The sequence below is a fragment of the Glandiceps talaboti genome, chromosome 5, assembly GCF_964340395.1.
Source record: "Glandiceps talaboti chromosome 5, keGlaTala1.1, whole genome shotgun sequence".
Lineage (NCBI taxonomy): Eukaryota > Metazoa > Hemichordata > Enteropneusta > Spengelidae > Glandiceps > Glandiceps talaboti.
Genome location: NC_135553.1, coordinates 5,017,596 through 5,033,667, shown reverse-complemented (window position 1 = coordinate 5,033,667; position 16,072 = coordinate 5,017,596). Strand labels below are relative to the sequence as shown.

Here is a 16,072-nt window from a genome sequence, read left to right as displayed (position 1 = left end):
ATATGTTCTGAATATATTGAAGTTTTACTGCAAACTCGGTCTTGTTTTTTTAAGAATCTAGTGGTCAGAAAAAACAACAATAATTATATCATAAAAAGAGAAGAACTCCCATATATTCCAATCTTTCTTCACTTTCAAACTTTCGGAAATAAATCATGTTTCTGTCACATCGGGATGTCAAAAGTCAAAGGTCATATATGTCACATGATGGTAGAGCAGTCACATGACGAGTGTGAAGCTACCATCATATTCATATTCATCTTCACTTTCAAAAGTTGACCTCTACGATCAATGTGAATATGATGATAGCTTACACATTCATCATCAGATTCGAAGTACTTCCGAATGGGTACGAACATGCGTTCGGCAAATCACATATCCTTCATTGACAGGTTGAAATCATGTGATTGTAATTACTTTTCACTTGATTTGCCTGGATTTGCATGCTCTCTTGTTATTTTTGCCAGAGTATCCAATTTGCACCATGAATTATTGTTGTCATGGACCATTATTTTTCACAATCGATTGCATTGACCGATCCCGATCAAGGGAACTACACACATTGTGATAATTGTGGTCTTGACAACACTATTTTGTGTAAATTTCACCAGTGTAAGTGTTAAGTAGGGTTTCAAAGATAGCAGCACTGCGGGAAATCAAAACACACCCAGCCAGGCCGTATTTTATTACATTACTACTCATACAGGTTTTTTGTGCAGTCCCAAATATTGATATTTCATCTTCAAAGATATGGGAAAGGCATACTAAACATCCAAATTAGTTTTTTATATGACAACAATAATTCATGGTGCAAATTGGATACTCTGGCAAAAATAAGAAGAAAGCAAGCAAATCCACGCTAATCAAGTGAAAAGTAACTACAATCACATGATTTCAACCTGCCAATGAAGGATTTGTGATTTGCCGAACGTTTGTTTGTACCCATTCGGAAGACTTCGAATCTGATGATGAACGTGTGAAGCTATCATCATATTCACATTGAGAGTAGAGGTCAACTTTGAAAGTGAATATGAATATGAATATGATGGTAGCTTCACACTCGTAGTCACATGACCTGATACATCTTCAACATGGCGATCGACATTCGGCTCGTTAATGTTATCGTTTTGGGGTTTGCTTTTATGTTTTTATTCACTGCCTTCCAAACATGTTCAATGATAGAGGTAAGTGTTTTCATTTTCATCCTTGTGTTATTTTACATTTCTGTGTGATACTTATTACGATGACTTTTTGACGCTTGATCTAACCTACCACTAGCACTAGCCATTGTTATTTTGCCTCTGATTTTAAATATTGATATTTTATGCATAGATGTGATATCAATTATGTCTTATGGGAATAATGTAATATTTAAAGGCAAACGAGAGCCTCGCCTGTCTCCAACAACTCACTCTAGATATTTGTAACATGGTGACGTTACGTACACATCGGTACTTCCGGGTGTTAAACGTATTCTAGAACGCCTGAAAAGTTACAATAGGATTTTGGTTTGACAAATGGTAAAAAAAAATGTGAATGTTTTATTTATGTTTTCATTTTTCATTTTTTTATTAACCAAACATGTATATCAAGCCACGAAGTTTATTAGAAAATTCTTGAATTCCCCATTTTGCTTGGGCATGTTGGTTTTTGTCACAAGACACTGAGTGTCTACTCACCTCACCATTTTCACAACCCATGCACTGGTATTCATTCTTGAATTCAGAACTGTGTATTGTGGTGTATCTGTCGTCTGCTACAACAAATGTGACGAGGTTCATATTTGAGATCTGATATCTTATCCAGTTCTGAATTCCAGGCGTAGTTATGTGTTGGCAGGATACTTCCATGGCAGGATGTAGGAATGTCATGTTTTGTTTCCTAGACAATATGGAGGGAACTCCCCATTCTTTGTCTATATTCATAGATGTCTCTCTCCAACATACAGCCTGTATATGGTGAATTGCCATAAGGATGTCTTTTCCTAATTTGATGACACAGTCCTTCTAGCATGTTTCCAGACTTACAGTAGAGGACTATGATTTAGCATATATACATCATGGAAGTATCCCTAATATACATGCTTTCAGTTGTCTTTTGTGAAATGAAAGTATGGAAGTAGACTATCTCTGTGGTGAAAGTGTGGAGGTATATGTGAGAATATCTCCATAATAAAACTGAAAGCAACATAAATGGAGTTAAATGGAAAAGAATTGAAGTATTGTCTGATAACTATTATTAACTAACAAAATTATATTGAAATAAAAATTTCAACTACAGTAGCACTCAGACTATATATAGACCTCTCCACAGTCTATGCTCACAGTTATCTGGGTTTGTCATTATGACAGACAATGGAGTAGTCTAGCTGCTAGACCTCCAGGCTTTCTTTTGATAATACAACTAATTTGCATCTGAAAGATGTAGTTGAGGGCATTTCACCCAGAGTATTCTCATCCTTCAGCTTTTTGGGGGGGGCAACCTTCAAAGCGGTACAGACCGAGGTCTGGTAACAAGACTAGCAGTGGAGTGGAAAACTGTTTATGTCATTACCATTGAAGTATTAAAGTTCAGAATAGGGATGTGAAGAGCCATATACACAGACAGGAAAGAAATAATGTAACCTCGTAGACAGTGGTGAGTCCTCCAATAATGAATGAGGTAACCATAGACATTGGAGATGTAACATAGTTTTGTGTTGATGGTGCTATTATTATGTAACAATAGTAGCATGCCAGCTGGCTTCATTGTTCTGTAACTATTGACTACTACATAATTTGAATGAATAATTAATTAATTAATTAATTAATTAGGCTCTCATTATTCTCATCTTCCATAAATTGCCAATTTTTAAAAATCATGAATATTAAAAATTTGAATGACAAACCAAATTGCTGGCACAGCTATAGGAAAAGTTGGTCCAGAATAAGGTGATAATAACTAATATTTCTGTCCCATGTTTTCAAAAAAATAATTACATTTGTATCACATTTATTTCATATCGTGAAATTTCAAAGATGCTTGAAATTTTCCTGTACTTTGAAGAAATTTGCTAATCCAGATTTCATAAAATGCTCTCTCAAATCTAGATCAAATTAAGCTAACAGGTAAAACTTTCCTCAGAAATGCTAATGGATAAATGAGGAGCTAAGTACCTTTACCCTTCTTTTGCAGAGGGAGAGATGGCTACTACACATTTCATATTCATTTCTTGTATTAGATCATGTGATAAGTTAGACATTTCTGACTTCTTCCATTTTCTTTTTTTCCAGCAAACAGTTCTGAAAAGTTTTGAACACAACAATCATTCCCACAGTGGTCAGACAAATCATACATCTGGTCATAATTTTACTGGTAGTGGGTACACCAGCTTAGCTATCATCTATGCTGTCTTTGCCTTGTCAAATTGGGGAGCGCCCTCAGTGGTCAGTGTGTTAGGACCAAAATGGTCAATGGTGATTGCTGGAGTCACTTATGCCTTGTTTATAGCTGGATTCCTGAAACCCATGGAATGGTCTCTCTATCTAACATCTGTATTGGTTGGCATAGGTGCTGCAGGTATGTTGAGGTTACTGAAAAACATTATAGTTGAAAAATTATGAAATTATCATATTGCCTTTTCATAAATTTCCACTTTGTTGTAAATCATTTTGGTTAAAAATATGTTGTTATAAAACATCCAGTACCAGTGGCTACTTGTATTGGTTTACACAAATAATATTTGTACTATGCAATAATGAGAACAGTTTTGCATACCTCTACATGAAATGAGTGCACAATTGCTTCAAGAACATGAAATTTCAGTTACATTTTTTGCACAGAACTCTTTGATATATGAGTGTCTGTGTGGCAACTAGGTATTTCATCCCTGTCTGCAACACTCCACTTTCTTCATTCCAGAATGCCTAACCACAGAGAACACATAGTGCAAGCACCTGACTGCAAAGACCTTGAGTACATGTATGTCACATTTGGTATTCACAAACACCTCACACATCATGGGGTTCTGTACAATGTATATCAGTCCAGTTTGTAGACCGTAATTATGTAAGATGTATGAAACTTGAATAAATTACCTAAAACCTTGAGAAATACCTTACATAATTTGTCCTTCTTGCAGTGATATGGACAGCACAGGGTAACTTTTTAACCATCAACTCAGACACAGATACCATTGGTCGCAATAGTGGAATATTCTGGGCTCTGTTACAGTGCAGTCTCTTCTTTGGTAATCTTTTTGTTTTCTTTAAGTTCCAAGGGGAAAGTACAATCACAGGTAAGTCAGTATTTCAATAATTACGATTAAACTAACTTTGAATTGCTAACTGTTGGTACATTTCTGATTTCCAAACACTGTATTGATGAATGTGGTTGTCCTACAGATCAAACACGCTACACTGTGTATGTTGTTTTACTGGTGGTGGCCTGTATAGGGATACTATTATTTGTACTGCTGAGAAATAGAAGAACTAGTGACAGTGAAGACTTGTTAAATATTAATGTCAGGTATGTCAAATATAGAACTATGGCATGAGTAATTGGTGTACTAACTTATTTAATACTGCTATTTCTTCATCATGAAATTTTACGTTTGAGATGGTTTGGAGCAGTTTGTTTGAATGAAAACATGCTAATGAGAAACCTAGCAGGAGATCATATGATCCATTTTACTCCTTCCACATGTATTTTAATATGTTTTGATGTCTTAACTAAAAATACATCTAGCTTTCAATCAAATATGACAGCTTGTAAATGCCATTACCACTTTTTGTTTGTGGATTCATGATTTTACAAACATGTGAAGTTTCTATCTATAAGATTTATTACATCAGATGTATACTTCTGAATAGATACCTTTCTTCCTTTATCAATAGTAATAGTACAGAAGAAACAAAAGAAGGCCCATTGCAGGCTTTACGTAAGTATTATACCAGAGGATACATTCCTGCCACAACTGTGTGGTATGGATGTATCCAGCTTGTTCTCTCCATGTAGATTGTTCAATTCTAGTACTGGGTGTAGTATGGGAAGGATATAACAGTGTCAGTTGATTGACCTGTGCTCTTGACAGTTTATATTCAATCAATTTTCACTGAATTTTTGTTTTAATCTTCATTGAATACAGTTGGAAAAAATGTTATAATCATGCAACTTTATGTTTTATTGTTATCAACTAAAATGTTGATTATTTTAAAAATAGAAAATGGAAAGTCTAGCAAATGTACACATACACTGAGTTTCATATTCATAATTAGATATTATTCCCCAAAGAAATACAAGTGACCTAAGGGGCCTTTTCACTATGAGTCACTAGACGAGTAGTGACTACCCCTTAGGTCATGAGTATTTTCTGGATGAATGAAGAGAAATATTGGGGAATAATATAATAATACCTCCTCAAGCATAATTCATGACAAATCCAGAAAAATAATAGCAATTTGGAATATGACTCATATTGAGTATTACAGAACCTGTGACGTAGACACGGGTTATCATGATGTAGAACGACCAGGGTACATAAACCATATTTTCTGTTCAAAGACAATATCTTGGCTTGTGTATGGTGTAATGCCCTTTATCTTCAACTATCATTGCTCATATGTTGGTTTCAATTTAACTCTAGGTGTACAAGATACACACCATTGTCGTAAATCTTGTAAAAGACTGGGTATGTAGTCTAATAGTACCTACCTGTGTGCGTGCTGTTTCATGCATTGACCTACTCTTCCATGTGACATAGACTATAGCTTGCCTTCTCAAGGTAGTGTGTTACGGTGTACAGACATGCATTGGTAGCTTTGCAAGGAAAACTGCCCAGGTTCTATTTGTTATTATTGGTGAAAGGAAATACATATTTTACATACCTGTTAGAAGATTGGCCTTATAATTAGTTGTTAGACCTTACAGGTAACACTACCGCTTTGGTTCACTTCAGTGTGAATATCTAGTTTTTGCTTGTCGGTTTGAATGTTGCATTGTGGGACATGTGGTATCATTCAATTGATAATCATGAATCATGCACTTTCCAATGGTATCCTGTATTCACATCAATGTTTACAAGTCAAGTTTTCCTCTCTGAACAGTACACACTCACACACACACAGAGTACACACACAGAGTACACCCACACACACACACACACACACACACACACACACACACACACACACATACACACACACACACACTCGCACGCACACACACACACACACGCACACACACACACACACACACACACACACACACACACACACACACACACACACACACACACACACACACACCTAACATCAAGGGCTATAAGCTTAGGTATTATTTCTGAGTTCTGAGATATTTCTCCAAGTGAGGCAAAGTTAGCATCAAACTGTGTGTGGAAGTACTCAATGCTCCTAGACGTGAAAGACTACTACACTACACCACAGATGAGTAAGAAACTACACTCACTGTTGCAGATTTCAGACAGACTCTGTTTTTGGACAGATATCGGCTCGTCCAATTATCCTCGCTGTTTTCTCTGGAACTGTCATATTGTCATGCTCAAGCATTCGTACAAAAGATCAGGTGATACTAAAGTTTTGATTCAACACTAATTTTGTGGTATCGGTTTTGAGAGCACTAACATTGGCGATCACAAAGTTCCCATATGTAACAACACTGCCATATCCAAGTGGATACTCAAATACCAACACAGTAGCTTCACTTCACTTGACTGTAGTAAGAAATCAACATACAAAGCAGAAGAATAAAAGAATAGCCACTATATAAATTATAGTCTGTGTAACTACCCCGGTAACTTTGGAACTCCAGCTTGCATCAGCAAGGCCATGTTCTGAGGCTGCAAAAGTCTCAAGTCCTCTAACCTAGAGAATGGCTGAGTGCTTTAGAATTAACTTTTAGGGTAACACAGATGCTGCAAAGTAGTGCCTAAATATTGAAGGCATTTATTCACTAATGCTTGTAGACATGCATGCTATTTGGCAGAACAGATCTGGAATGATAGACTGAACTAAATGTACACAGTTCCAGATCAGATCATGATTGGCAAACTATGTTATACATAGACAAACTGTCAGTGTCTACAATTTCATGTGCACCATGGGTGAAATGTTTAAGTCATAGCTAGCCTTTCATTGTCTTGATTCATGTATTTTATCCATAGGACAGCCTGGTCAAGTTTGCCAGGCTCCATATGCTATGAAATGATACATTCGATGTAGTGACTCTCGTTTAGTGATGTAATATCACCATCACACGTTATTCATATATTTATGGGTTTTTTTCTTTCAGGACGTTCATTTCAACTGATGAGAACAAAAGAAATCATTCTTTTAAGTGTCTGCTTTGCATATACAGGTAAGTGCACAACCCTGTGACACTTGACTGTGTAGATATTACAACAGGATGATGAAAAAAATTGAAAAAATTACAACACGCGCTGAAAACATAACATACACATTCATGCCACAGGCTTTCAACCAATGTGTGTTGAATAATGAGGAACATAAATATGACATCCCAGCATCCCCTTGTGCATACCACAAACAGATGACATCTGTTGACATGCATGTACTAGCTGTTGACATGTATATACTAGCTGTTGACATGCATGTACTAGCTGTTGACATGCATGTACTAGCTGTTGACATGCATGTACTAGCTGTTGACATGCATGTAATAACTGTTGACATGCATGTAATAACTGTTGACATGCATGTACTAGCTGTTGACATGCATGTACTAGCTGTTGACATGCATGTACTAGCTGTTGACATGCATGTACTAGCTTGTCATCTTGTACCCTGCAAGTTCAACACGCATTAAGCTTCAAGATACCAGTCATCTCTCTCTACCTTTTATTCCATTTTATTTTCTTAGCCAGTGGTTAATAATTGTCACACTCATCTACGTTTAGTTTGAGATCTAAGACATTGATGAAGACTTGTTTACATATATTTTCTAAAATCACGCAACTATTATTTGTAATAATCTTCTGATATATATTACCACTATGAAACCAACTGAAATAAGTTCATCTCATATAATGCTAGATATGTGTAACTATGATTGCCGTAGAAGCTAATTGGAGGTTGTTTCTTTTACAGGGTTTGAATTAACATTTTTTAGTGGTGTATATGGTACATGTGTTGGTAACACAAAGCATTGGGATGAATCCAAGAGTTATATAGGAATCTGTGGAATACTAATAGGTGTAGGAGAAATTATAGGTAAGTCTTGCACTGTGATATAACAAAGTATTATGTGTGTGCATACATGCATGTGTGCTTTTGTGTAGTGTGTGTGTGTGTGTGTGTGTGTGTGTGTGTGTGTGTGTGTTTGTATATTGTGTGTGTGCATGCCTGCATACTGTACATTTGATAGGTAGACATGCTATGAATATTAAGTATTTGCACTGTACACCACCTTGAGGTCATGACCCCTATTTTAGGTCATGGCCTCATTCTCAGCTTACAATGGTTGTCTGTTGTCAAAAAATTTGAAGTATCCAATATACTCCTGTTGAATGATGAAATTAGCTTTTGCATTCCTTGATTTTGAGAAATATTTTCTGCTTACTCATAGTACTCTAATGTTTAGTGTCACTGCTACTGAAATAGTGCCTTGATTGACATTTATGTGTCACTCCTGCCACATAGGGTTCAAAGACATAATATGTAGCTAGAATATGAAGAAATTATTGATTTAGATTTAAAAGATACAATTTCAAATGCCAAATTGTCATACATAGTTAGGTATTTTGCGTACTTTAGATCCTGATTCCCACAACAGTTCTTTTTTTTGCAAATACCATATTGTCTTGTGTCCCATACAGATTTTATATTGTGTTTATTTCTAGGTGGTGCAACTTTTGGGCTGTTTGGCAAAAGAACAAATCACTACGGACGAGATCCCATCATCTTTTTAGGTTACTTTGTACACATGTCATGCTTCTATCTGATTTTCATCAACTTGCCCGAAAGAAGTCCTATTGAAGAGACTTTTGAAATAGCTTATATTGATCCTAAGTAAGTTGATCAATGGACACAGTCTGTAACTTTATGGTTTTTGATACCTACATTAGTTTCAAATTGAAATATTCTATATTTTCCAGCTCTTGGAAACATTTTATTTACTGTATATCCTCTAACTGGTGCATGTGACTTACGTACTTCAAGTTTAGCAATAGTCTGTTTATATAGTCTATCTCTGGTGAGGTATCCAAGTTTAGCAATAGTCTGTTTATAAAGTCTATCTCTGGTGAGGTATCCAAGTTTAGCAATAGTCTGTTTATATAGTCTATCTCTGGTGAGGTATCCAAGTTTAGCAATAGTCTGTTTATATAGTCTATCTCTGGTGAGGTATCCAAGTTTAGCAATAGTCTGTTTATATAGTCTATCTCTGGTGAGGTATCCAAGTTTAGCAATAGTCTGTTTATATAGTCTATCTCTGGTGAGGTATCCAAGTTTAGCAATAGTCTGTTTATATAGTCTATCTCTGGTGAGGTATCCAAGTTTAGCAATAGTCTGTTTATATAGTCTATCTCTGGTGAGGTATCCAAGTTTAGCAATAGTCTGTTTATATAGTCTATCTCTGGTGAGGTATCCAAGTTTAGCAATAGTCTGTTTATATAGTCTATCTCTGGTGAGGTATCCAAGTTTAGCAATAGTCTGTTTATATAGTCTATCTCTGGTGAGGTATCCAAGTTTAGCAATAGTCTGTTTATATAGTCTATCTCTGGTGAGGTATCTGGTGTGAGACTATAACATCAGTAAAGAAAGCAGTTCATGTTCATTTTCAAACCCACCAATTCTGTCAAGATCTGTTTCACAACTGGAGATAGTCGAATGTTGTGTTGGATTGATACCTGTTTATGATACAAACCCATACTGAATCGTGTCTACAAATCATAGCACTTCCACCATGTATTTGTATCTGACGTAAAAATGACATTATGACATAATAGTGTGGGTTTGTAAGCAGAACAAGTATCAGTCCAACTACAGACGAACACCAGTTATTGTATACAGAAAGAGGACTTGATGGAAATGTGATAGTGTTTGAGTTCATACCCACTACCGCATAGTTTTGGTGTCAAAAAATGTAAAAACACCAACATGCAACAGTCTCAGTTTCAAAGTGTACACATTCCACTACTTCTATCACACTGCCAACTCAAACATGTTTTCAGTTTTTGCGTTTTCTACTCTTGCTTTATTTTTGAAAATATGGTCTTGATCAAACAGTCTGTGACACTCTAAATAGATAATGTATTGTTTTGCTTGTATTGCAGTAAATATATAGCTTTTCTATGTGCATTTATGCTTGGTCTCGGAGACAGTTGCTTCAACACACAAATCTACTCCATTCTTGGGTTCATGTTTCCTGAGGACAGTGCTCCAGCTTTTGCACTCTTCAAATTTATGCAGGTAAGTCAGGGTATTATAACAAGAGGGAATGAGGTAAGAGATTGAAACTTAGAGTAGTATTTGAGAATGAATATGTTGGTTTTCATTTAAGATATTTTTTTAAGTGTATGAGAACCCATTCTTAGGCAAAAGCCACTTATGGGTACAAAATGCACCTGCTTACATGTAATATACATATATGCTTTATTGTCAGAAAATAGAGCAGTTAAAGTCTATTTTAATAGATACATGACTAGATAGATAGCTAGAAAGATAGATAGATAGATAGATAGAAAGATAGATAGATAGATAGATAGAAAGATAGAAAGATAGATAGATAGATAGATAGATAGATAGATAGATAGAAAGATAGATAGATATATAGATAGATAGATAGATAGATAGATAGATAGATAGAAAGATAGATAGATAGATAGATAGAAAGATAGATAGATAGATAGATAGATAGATAGATAGATAGATAGATAGATAGATAGATAGACAGATAGATAGATAGATAGATAGATAGATAGATAGATAGATAGATAGATAGAAAGATAGATAGATAGATATATAGAAAGATAGATAGATAGATAGATAGATACATAGATAGATTGATAGATGGATACTACTGTAGTAGACAGACAGATAGACAGACTGTGAGTAATTAATGGATCATTTTGTGGGCATATATAAAACAGCAATCATTCATTGCCAATACAAATCTGGTTTATGCTAGGGAGTCTGACTCAATACCTATCCCAACCTAACCCTAAATTTAACTCCCTAGCTTGAATACAAATGTATAAATATCTGTTGTTTAATAAATCCATTGTTCTACATTGCTGTCAATGAAGTACCACATCAATGACATGTCTGTCCATGATTCTGATAATTAACCATTTTTGAAAGCTTAGACTTCTAAAAAACATGACAGTGACATGTACTGATACATTGCTCTGTTAATTTCAGTCTCTTGCAGCAGCTGGTGCCTTCTTCTATAGCCCATACTTAGTCATTCAGTGGCAGTTACTAATACTGGTTTTATCAGGCACTGCTGGCACCTTGTGCTTCTTCTTGGTGGAGTGGAGTTCAAATGCAAGTTCTAAAGAAGGCTACATGCAGATCTGAAGGGAGCCAGGTTCTATCATGACTTCAGAAATTTTCCAGAAAGGAGAGGTGGTGAAATTAGAGGCACTTGGACTACTGTCATCAAGTGATGAAGAAATACTGTAATATACAATATTTTACAACAATACAGATAGAGTTTATGTAAAATCAAGAACAGGAGAAGCAAAAGAAATATGTAAATAAATTTGCCAAAGTGAAATAATTATTGAAATGTTCACACATTTATGTTCATGTTTAATCACAGAAAGTTTAGAAGACACATGTGATGTCTGTAGTAGTAGAGTTTACAACCATTGCATCAGCTTCCATCTAGGCAACAATTTACCAAGAACGAGCCTTTGAAATATTCTTTGAGGGGCCAACGAGAGATGGCTAGCCACTGTTCATAAAAATCAGTACTGATATCAGATACATAGTATCACACATGATGACAGACACACTGTGTATTAAATACAGTCATCTTTCATTGCCACTGTCCAAGAAAATCTCAAAGGTCCATCACTGATAAAGTGTTATCCAGATAGAAGCAAACATGGAATTAAAAGTTGCATTGCATGTAAGAAAATCTGCAATATCTAACTTTTTCCATTGTCACATGTTTTATAGAAAATAATTTTTGTAACAAATATGGCTTTTAGATACCACATCATTCATATTCATCTTGTAATATACCTTCAAGTCCTAGTTAGACTTCAGACCCCTACATCACTAGATGATCTAATAGTGGCAGTTTTGTCCACTCAACCAAAGTTTCTGGCGCAATGTTATCATTTCTCATACTGAATGAAGCTTACTTCTAAGGGTGTAGTCCCAGATTTTTGCACTATTCTATGAATTCTAATGTCCTTAAATACTTTAATCAGGTTTAATTACTTAAAAGCGGTAAAGCTAGCAAACAGACAATTTAGCAAAGACTGTCGCCCTGAACAGGCCAAACATTACTCATAAGTAATTAGAACACTTGGTTGTGATAGAAGAACTAATTATTTCTATGAATTCTATTTTTTATGTCCCTAGTTCATCCTATATTGTCAACAGTCATCTTGACTTTTTTTGTAATTTATCTTTAATACTATTGTCACTGAAATTAATAGAATTAAACATAACATGGTGTGCGCTGGACGTTCCATGAAGTCAAGACGACTGTTCTAACCCACAGGACTTTCATTTCTATGAATATTCATGAGCGCTCTCATTTAATATGGAACATCTAACTCAGATGTCTGGTTAACCACTAGGGGGCATTTGAGGAGATAGTACAGACACTAGATTATATTTTATGTGTTCAAATCCTTAGTGAGTAGCACGCATTCTGTATCTACATTGTACATGCTCACTATTAGATTGTATAGGTTATGTATTTGCACACAATTAGTATTGAAATAAAACATATTTCAGGTTTTTTAGGAATACAACAAAATATAATCTGCGTCTGAATACAGACTAAGTTCCTTCCTGTGAACCATAGTATGAGTATACCATAGAGTATGATATATATTGAAATTGAAAAAACATACTTTCTTTCAAAGTTAAATGTTACTCTTGAGAAAGTACAGTATTGATCTTCTTATAACGCAACTTAAAAGTTCAAATTGGTAATTCAATAACTAATTTCACATTGCTGTTGACAGAATTTACTGTCATTGTGTTCCTGCTTTTACTTAAACTATTGCCTCTCATCTTATCTTGCAAAGCCTCTGATTGATGTATTTTTAGGTTGATTAACTTTGTCACATTACATCTAAATTCAGTAAGTCTGTAGTGTGACAGGATCTAACTATAACTACCAGAGATGTCTGAGACTCTTGCATTAGCTCAGAAAGAGAAGTTCATTTTTAAGCAGGGAGGTAAGGATGGACAGAGAGAGAGAGGGGAGAGGGATTCAGTTCTGTCATATTGTGAACTTTATTTCAACAACAGATTTCATTTTCTGAGCTTTTGCAAACACCTTCGACATCCCTTTTAGCATTTGATTGTTGAAGTAACAAATTCGGATGACAAATTTCTGAAGTAATGATAGAGCCGAAATGATAGTGAAAAAGGAACTTTCACTAAAATTTACAACATAATCTCATGATTGTGAATAAGGGATTAACTTTTTACTTTGAATTGTATTTTAATTTATTTCTGTATGTAATCCAATATTTTCTGGGTATGTGAGTGTCTTTAAATAGTCTGTGAGATACATGATTTTGTGGTTGTCCTTGCAATTTATCTATCTATCCTCTGTCACAGAGGGATGGGCTGCAGTTGATGGGGCACCAAACATGGCATCCTTCTGAGTGTGAAGAATATACAACCTATGACACCCATTACAGTGATTTCACAGTGTGTGACAGTAATTCATGGCATTCATATCAAGTGTAAAGGTATATTGTTCCAATTGCAGTTATTATGAGCCCACTTTGGTGATCACATTATGTGTAATGTTACCATTGTCAAGCAAGCAAGTAAGATGAGGACATCGCAAAAACATCATGTCCTACATCTCATGGAGAACTGTATATGATCACAGTTTTGATGCTGTCATTTATTATAATCATTGGGCTCATAAATCAGCTTGTAACATTGTCAATAAGTTGACTATATATAGAAGGGTCACATACTCTCTGAATTCAAGCAATTGAAATAGTGTTATTTTACACCTGATGTGACTGCTGTTACTTCAAGCTAGAGTCATTGGATTATACTTTTGTACTCTCCTCAAGCAAAAGTATACATCAACGACTAGTTCGCTTCACTACCCAAAAACCAATGTTAACCCAGCTGTATAAAATGGGTATCTTGTAGGATAGAGGTTACTATGTGAAGGATTCAATCCTATGCGCTTACAGGAAATTGTATGCTGCAGTGGGAGTTGAAACAGTAAAAATGGCTGTCACCATGCCGTTATAGAGCCATCTCAGGAGGAGTAGTTGTACAGTGTTTTGAATAGTATGAGAAACATTGTGATACTAGTGTCCATTTGTGATCCTATTGCGGTATTTGAATAATTGTGTATTACTTTTGATACATAGATATGAAGGGTTGATTAACACTATCATTTTCTAACATAGGCTTCTTCACATTACAATGAAATCTACATCTATGAAAAGTAACGCATGTATATAAACTAACATGGTGGCATCACACCCAAAACCCATCAACCTTGAAGGGTATAAAAAAAAAGTAGCATAACGCTGTATAATATTGGCTTTATATCAACCATTATTGAACCATTACAGAATTTGAATTACTGTTGTCTTTATAAAGTTTATTATCGTGCAATATTCGGAGGTGTATATGTCATGAATTTATATATGCCAATATATTTTTGTTGTTGAGATATTCATTTTATTAGTATTTAGAATGACGATGTTTTGTAATGTTTTGGAGAATCTGCAGTGATGTGATGTGATGTGATGTGATGCTGTGCTTTGTTCACAAGTCCCAGTACTTTCACCTGTGAATATCGCATATTCTATCTTGAGAGAGATCATACAAGATTATGCAAGTCCAAGATTACACATATAGAAACCCAGTCTCGTAAGCCAGAGAATATTTTTCTGCTGGTGCATCGAAAATTTAAGGTGTGTGTCAGCGCTTCCACAAAGAGGCTTGTGGTTTACAATGATGATAGCAACCATTTACAATAATAACCAGTGTAGCTGTAACTTGAGACACATTCATCAAGGACTGTATATTACACAGATACAGCTCACATCCTTACTACAGCTTTTATAATTTGTTAATTTCCTTGTTCAAACCTAAAACTTGAAGCTTTTCCACTTTTCATCAATAGATGGCAGTCTCTTCCCAAGTACTGAGTCCTGCAAACATACATATTGTGGTTCTAAACTGATTTCAGCATATTTAGGTGAAACTATAATTTAGCCAAAATAATCAACATGGAATTGAATCACTTTCACTGTTAAATTCTTAGTAACTACATGTACAAGTAATATTGGTAGACTTATTTAGTGTCAATCAAGACAGTGATACGACTGTAAGTAAATTTTATCAAAAGTTCTTCCTCAATTTGTCTGCTAAAATGTTAAAATTTGTTTTTCCACTACAACCTAAGGGAGCCAAAATAAATACATTCATGGCATTCAAATTTGATCCCAGTCAGTCATTTTGTAGAGATGTATACATTACACCGAATACAAACTTGGAGTAGGTCCTTCTAATGAGTGTTAAATGATCATGGCATACATTTGGTGACTTTCTGACAAGTAGTGTCATCTTAATGGAAGATTGTCCATGAAGTTGTCACTTGCAGGAAAACTTTGCAGTCACAGCTATAAATGTATATTATTGTAGTTACATCTAAATGAAGAATAGGTTTATACTTTGTTGTAAAAACAGATTTCAGCCAGCAACTCATAGTCACACCCACCCCCCATATACACTTGAACCCACACACTGCAAATACACTTGAACCCACATACTGCAAATACACACACACAGACACACAAACACACACACACACACACACACACACACACACACACACACACACACACACACACACACACACACACACACACACACACAGT

General features: G+C 35.3%; 1 protein-coding gene across 1 annotated transcript; it reads left to right on the top strand.

The window, feature by feature from the left end:
* Nucleotides 1-1,070: 1,070 nt before the first annotated feature.
* Nucleotides 1,071-15,980, top strand: LOC144435148 (UNC93-like protein MFSD11). Its single transcript, XM_078123715.1, has 11 exons — nucleotides 1,071-1,184; nucleotides 3,273-3,558; nucleotides 4,121-4,276; nucleotides 4,383-4,506; nucleotides 4,875-4,918; nucleotides 5,624-5,668; nucleotides 7,288-7,353; nucleotides 8,103-8,225; nucleotides 8,855-9,023; nucleotides 10,289-10,424; nucleotides 11,376-15,980. The coding sequence occupies exons 1-11, from the start codon at nucleotides 1,092-1,094 to the stop codon at nucleotides 11,532-11,534; spliced, it is 1,401 nt and encodes a 466-aa protein (XP_077979841.1). The 5' UTR covers nucleotides 1,071-1,091; the 3' UTR covers nucleotides 11,535-15,980.
* The last annotated feature ends 92 nt before the right edge of the window (nucleotides 15,981-16,072 follow it).

Excerpts from the sequence above, each read along its gene's own strand:
- LOC144435148 (XM_078123715.1), top strand. The coding sequence starts at position 1,092 with ATGGCGATCGACATTCGGCTCGTTAATGTTATCGTTTTGGGGTTTGCT. Across the intron at positions 7,354-8,102 it reads TGTCTGCTTTGCATATACAG|GGTTTGAATTAACATTTTTT; the intron begins GTAAGTGCACAA and ends TTTCTTTTACAG. Across the intron at positions 10,425-11,375 it reads CACTCTTCAAATTTATGCAG|TCTCTTGCAGCAGCTGGTGC; the intron begins GTAAGTCAGGGT and ends TGTTAATTTCAG.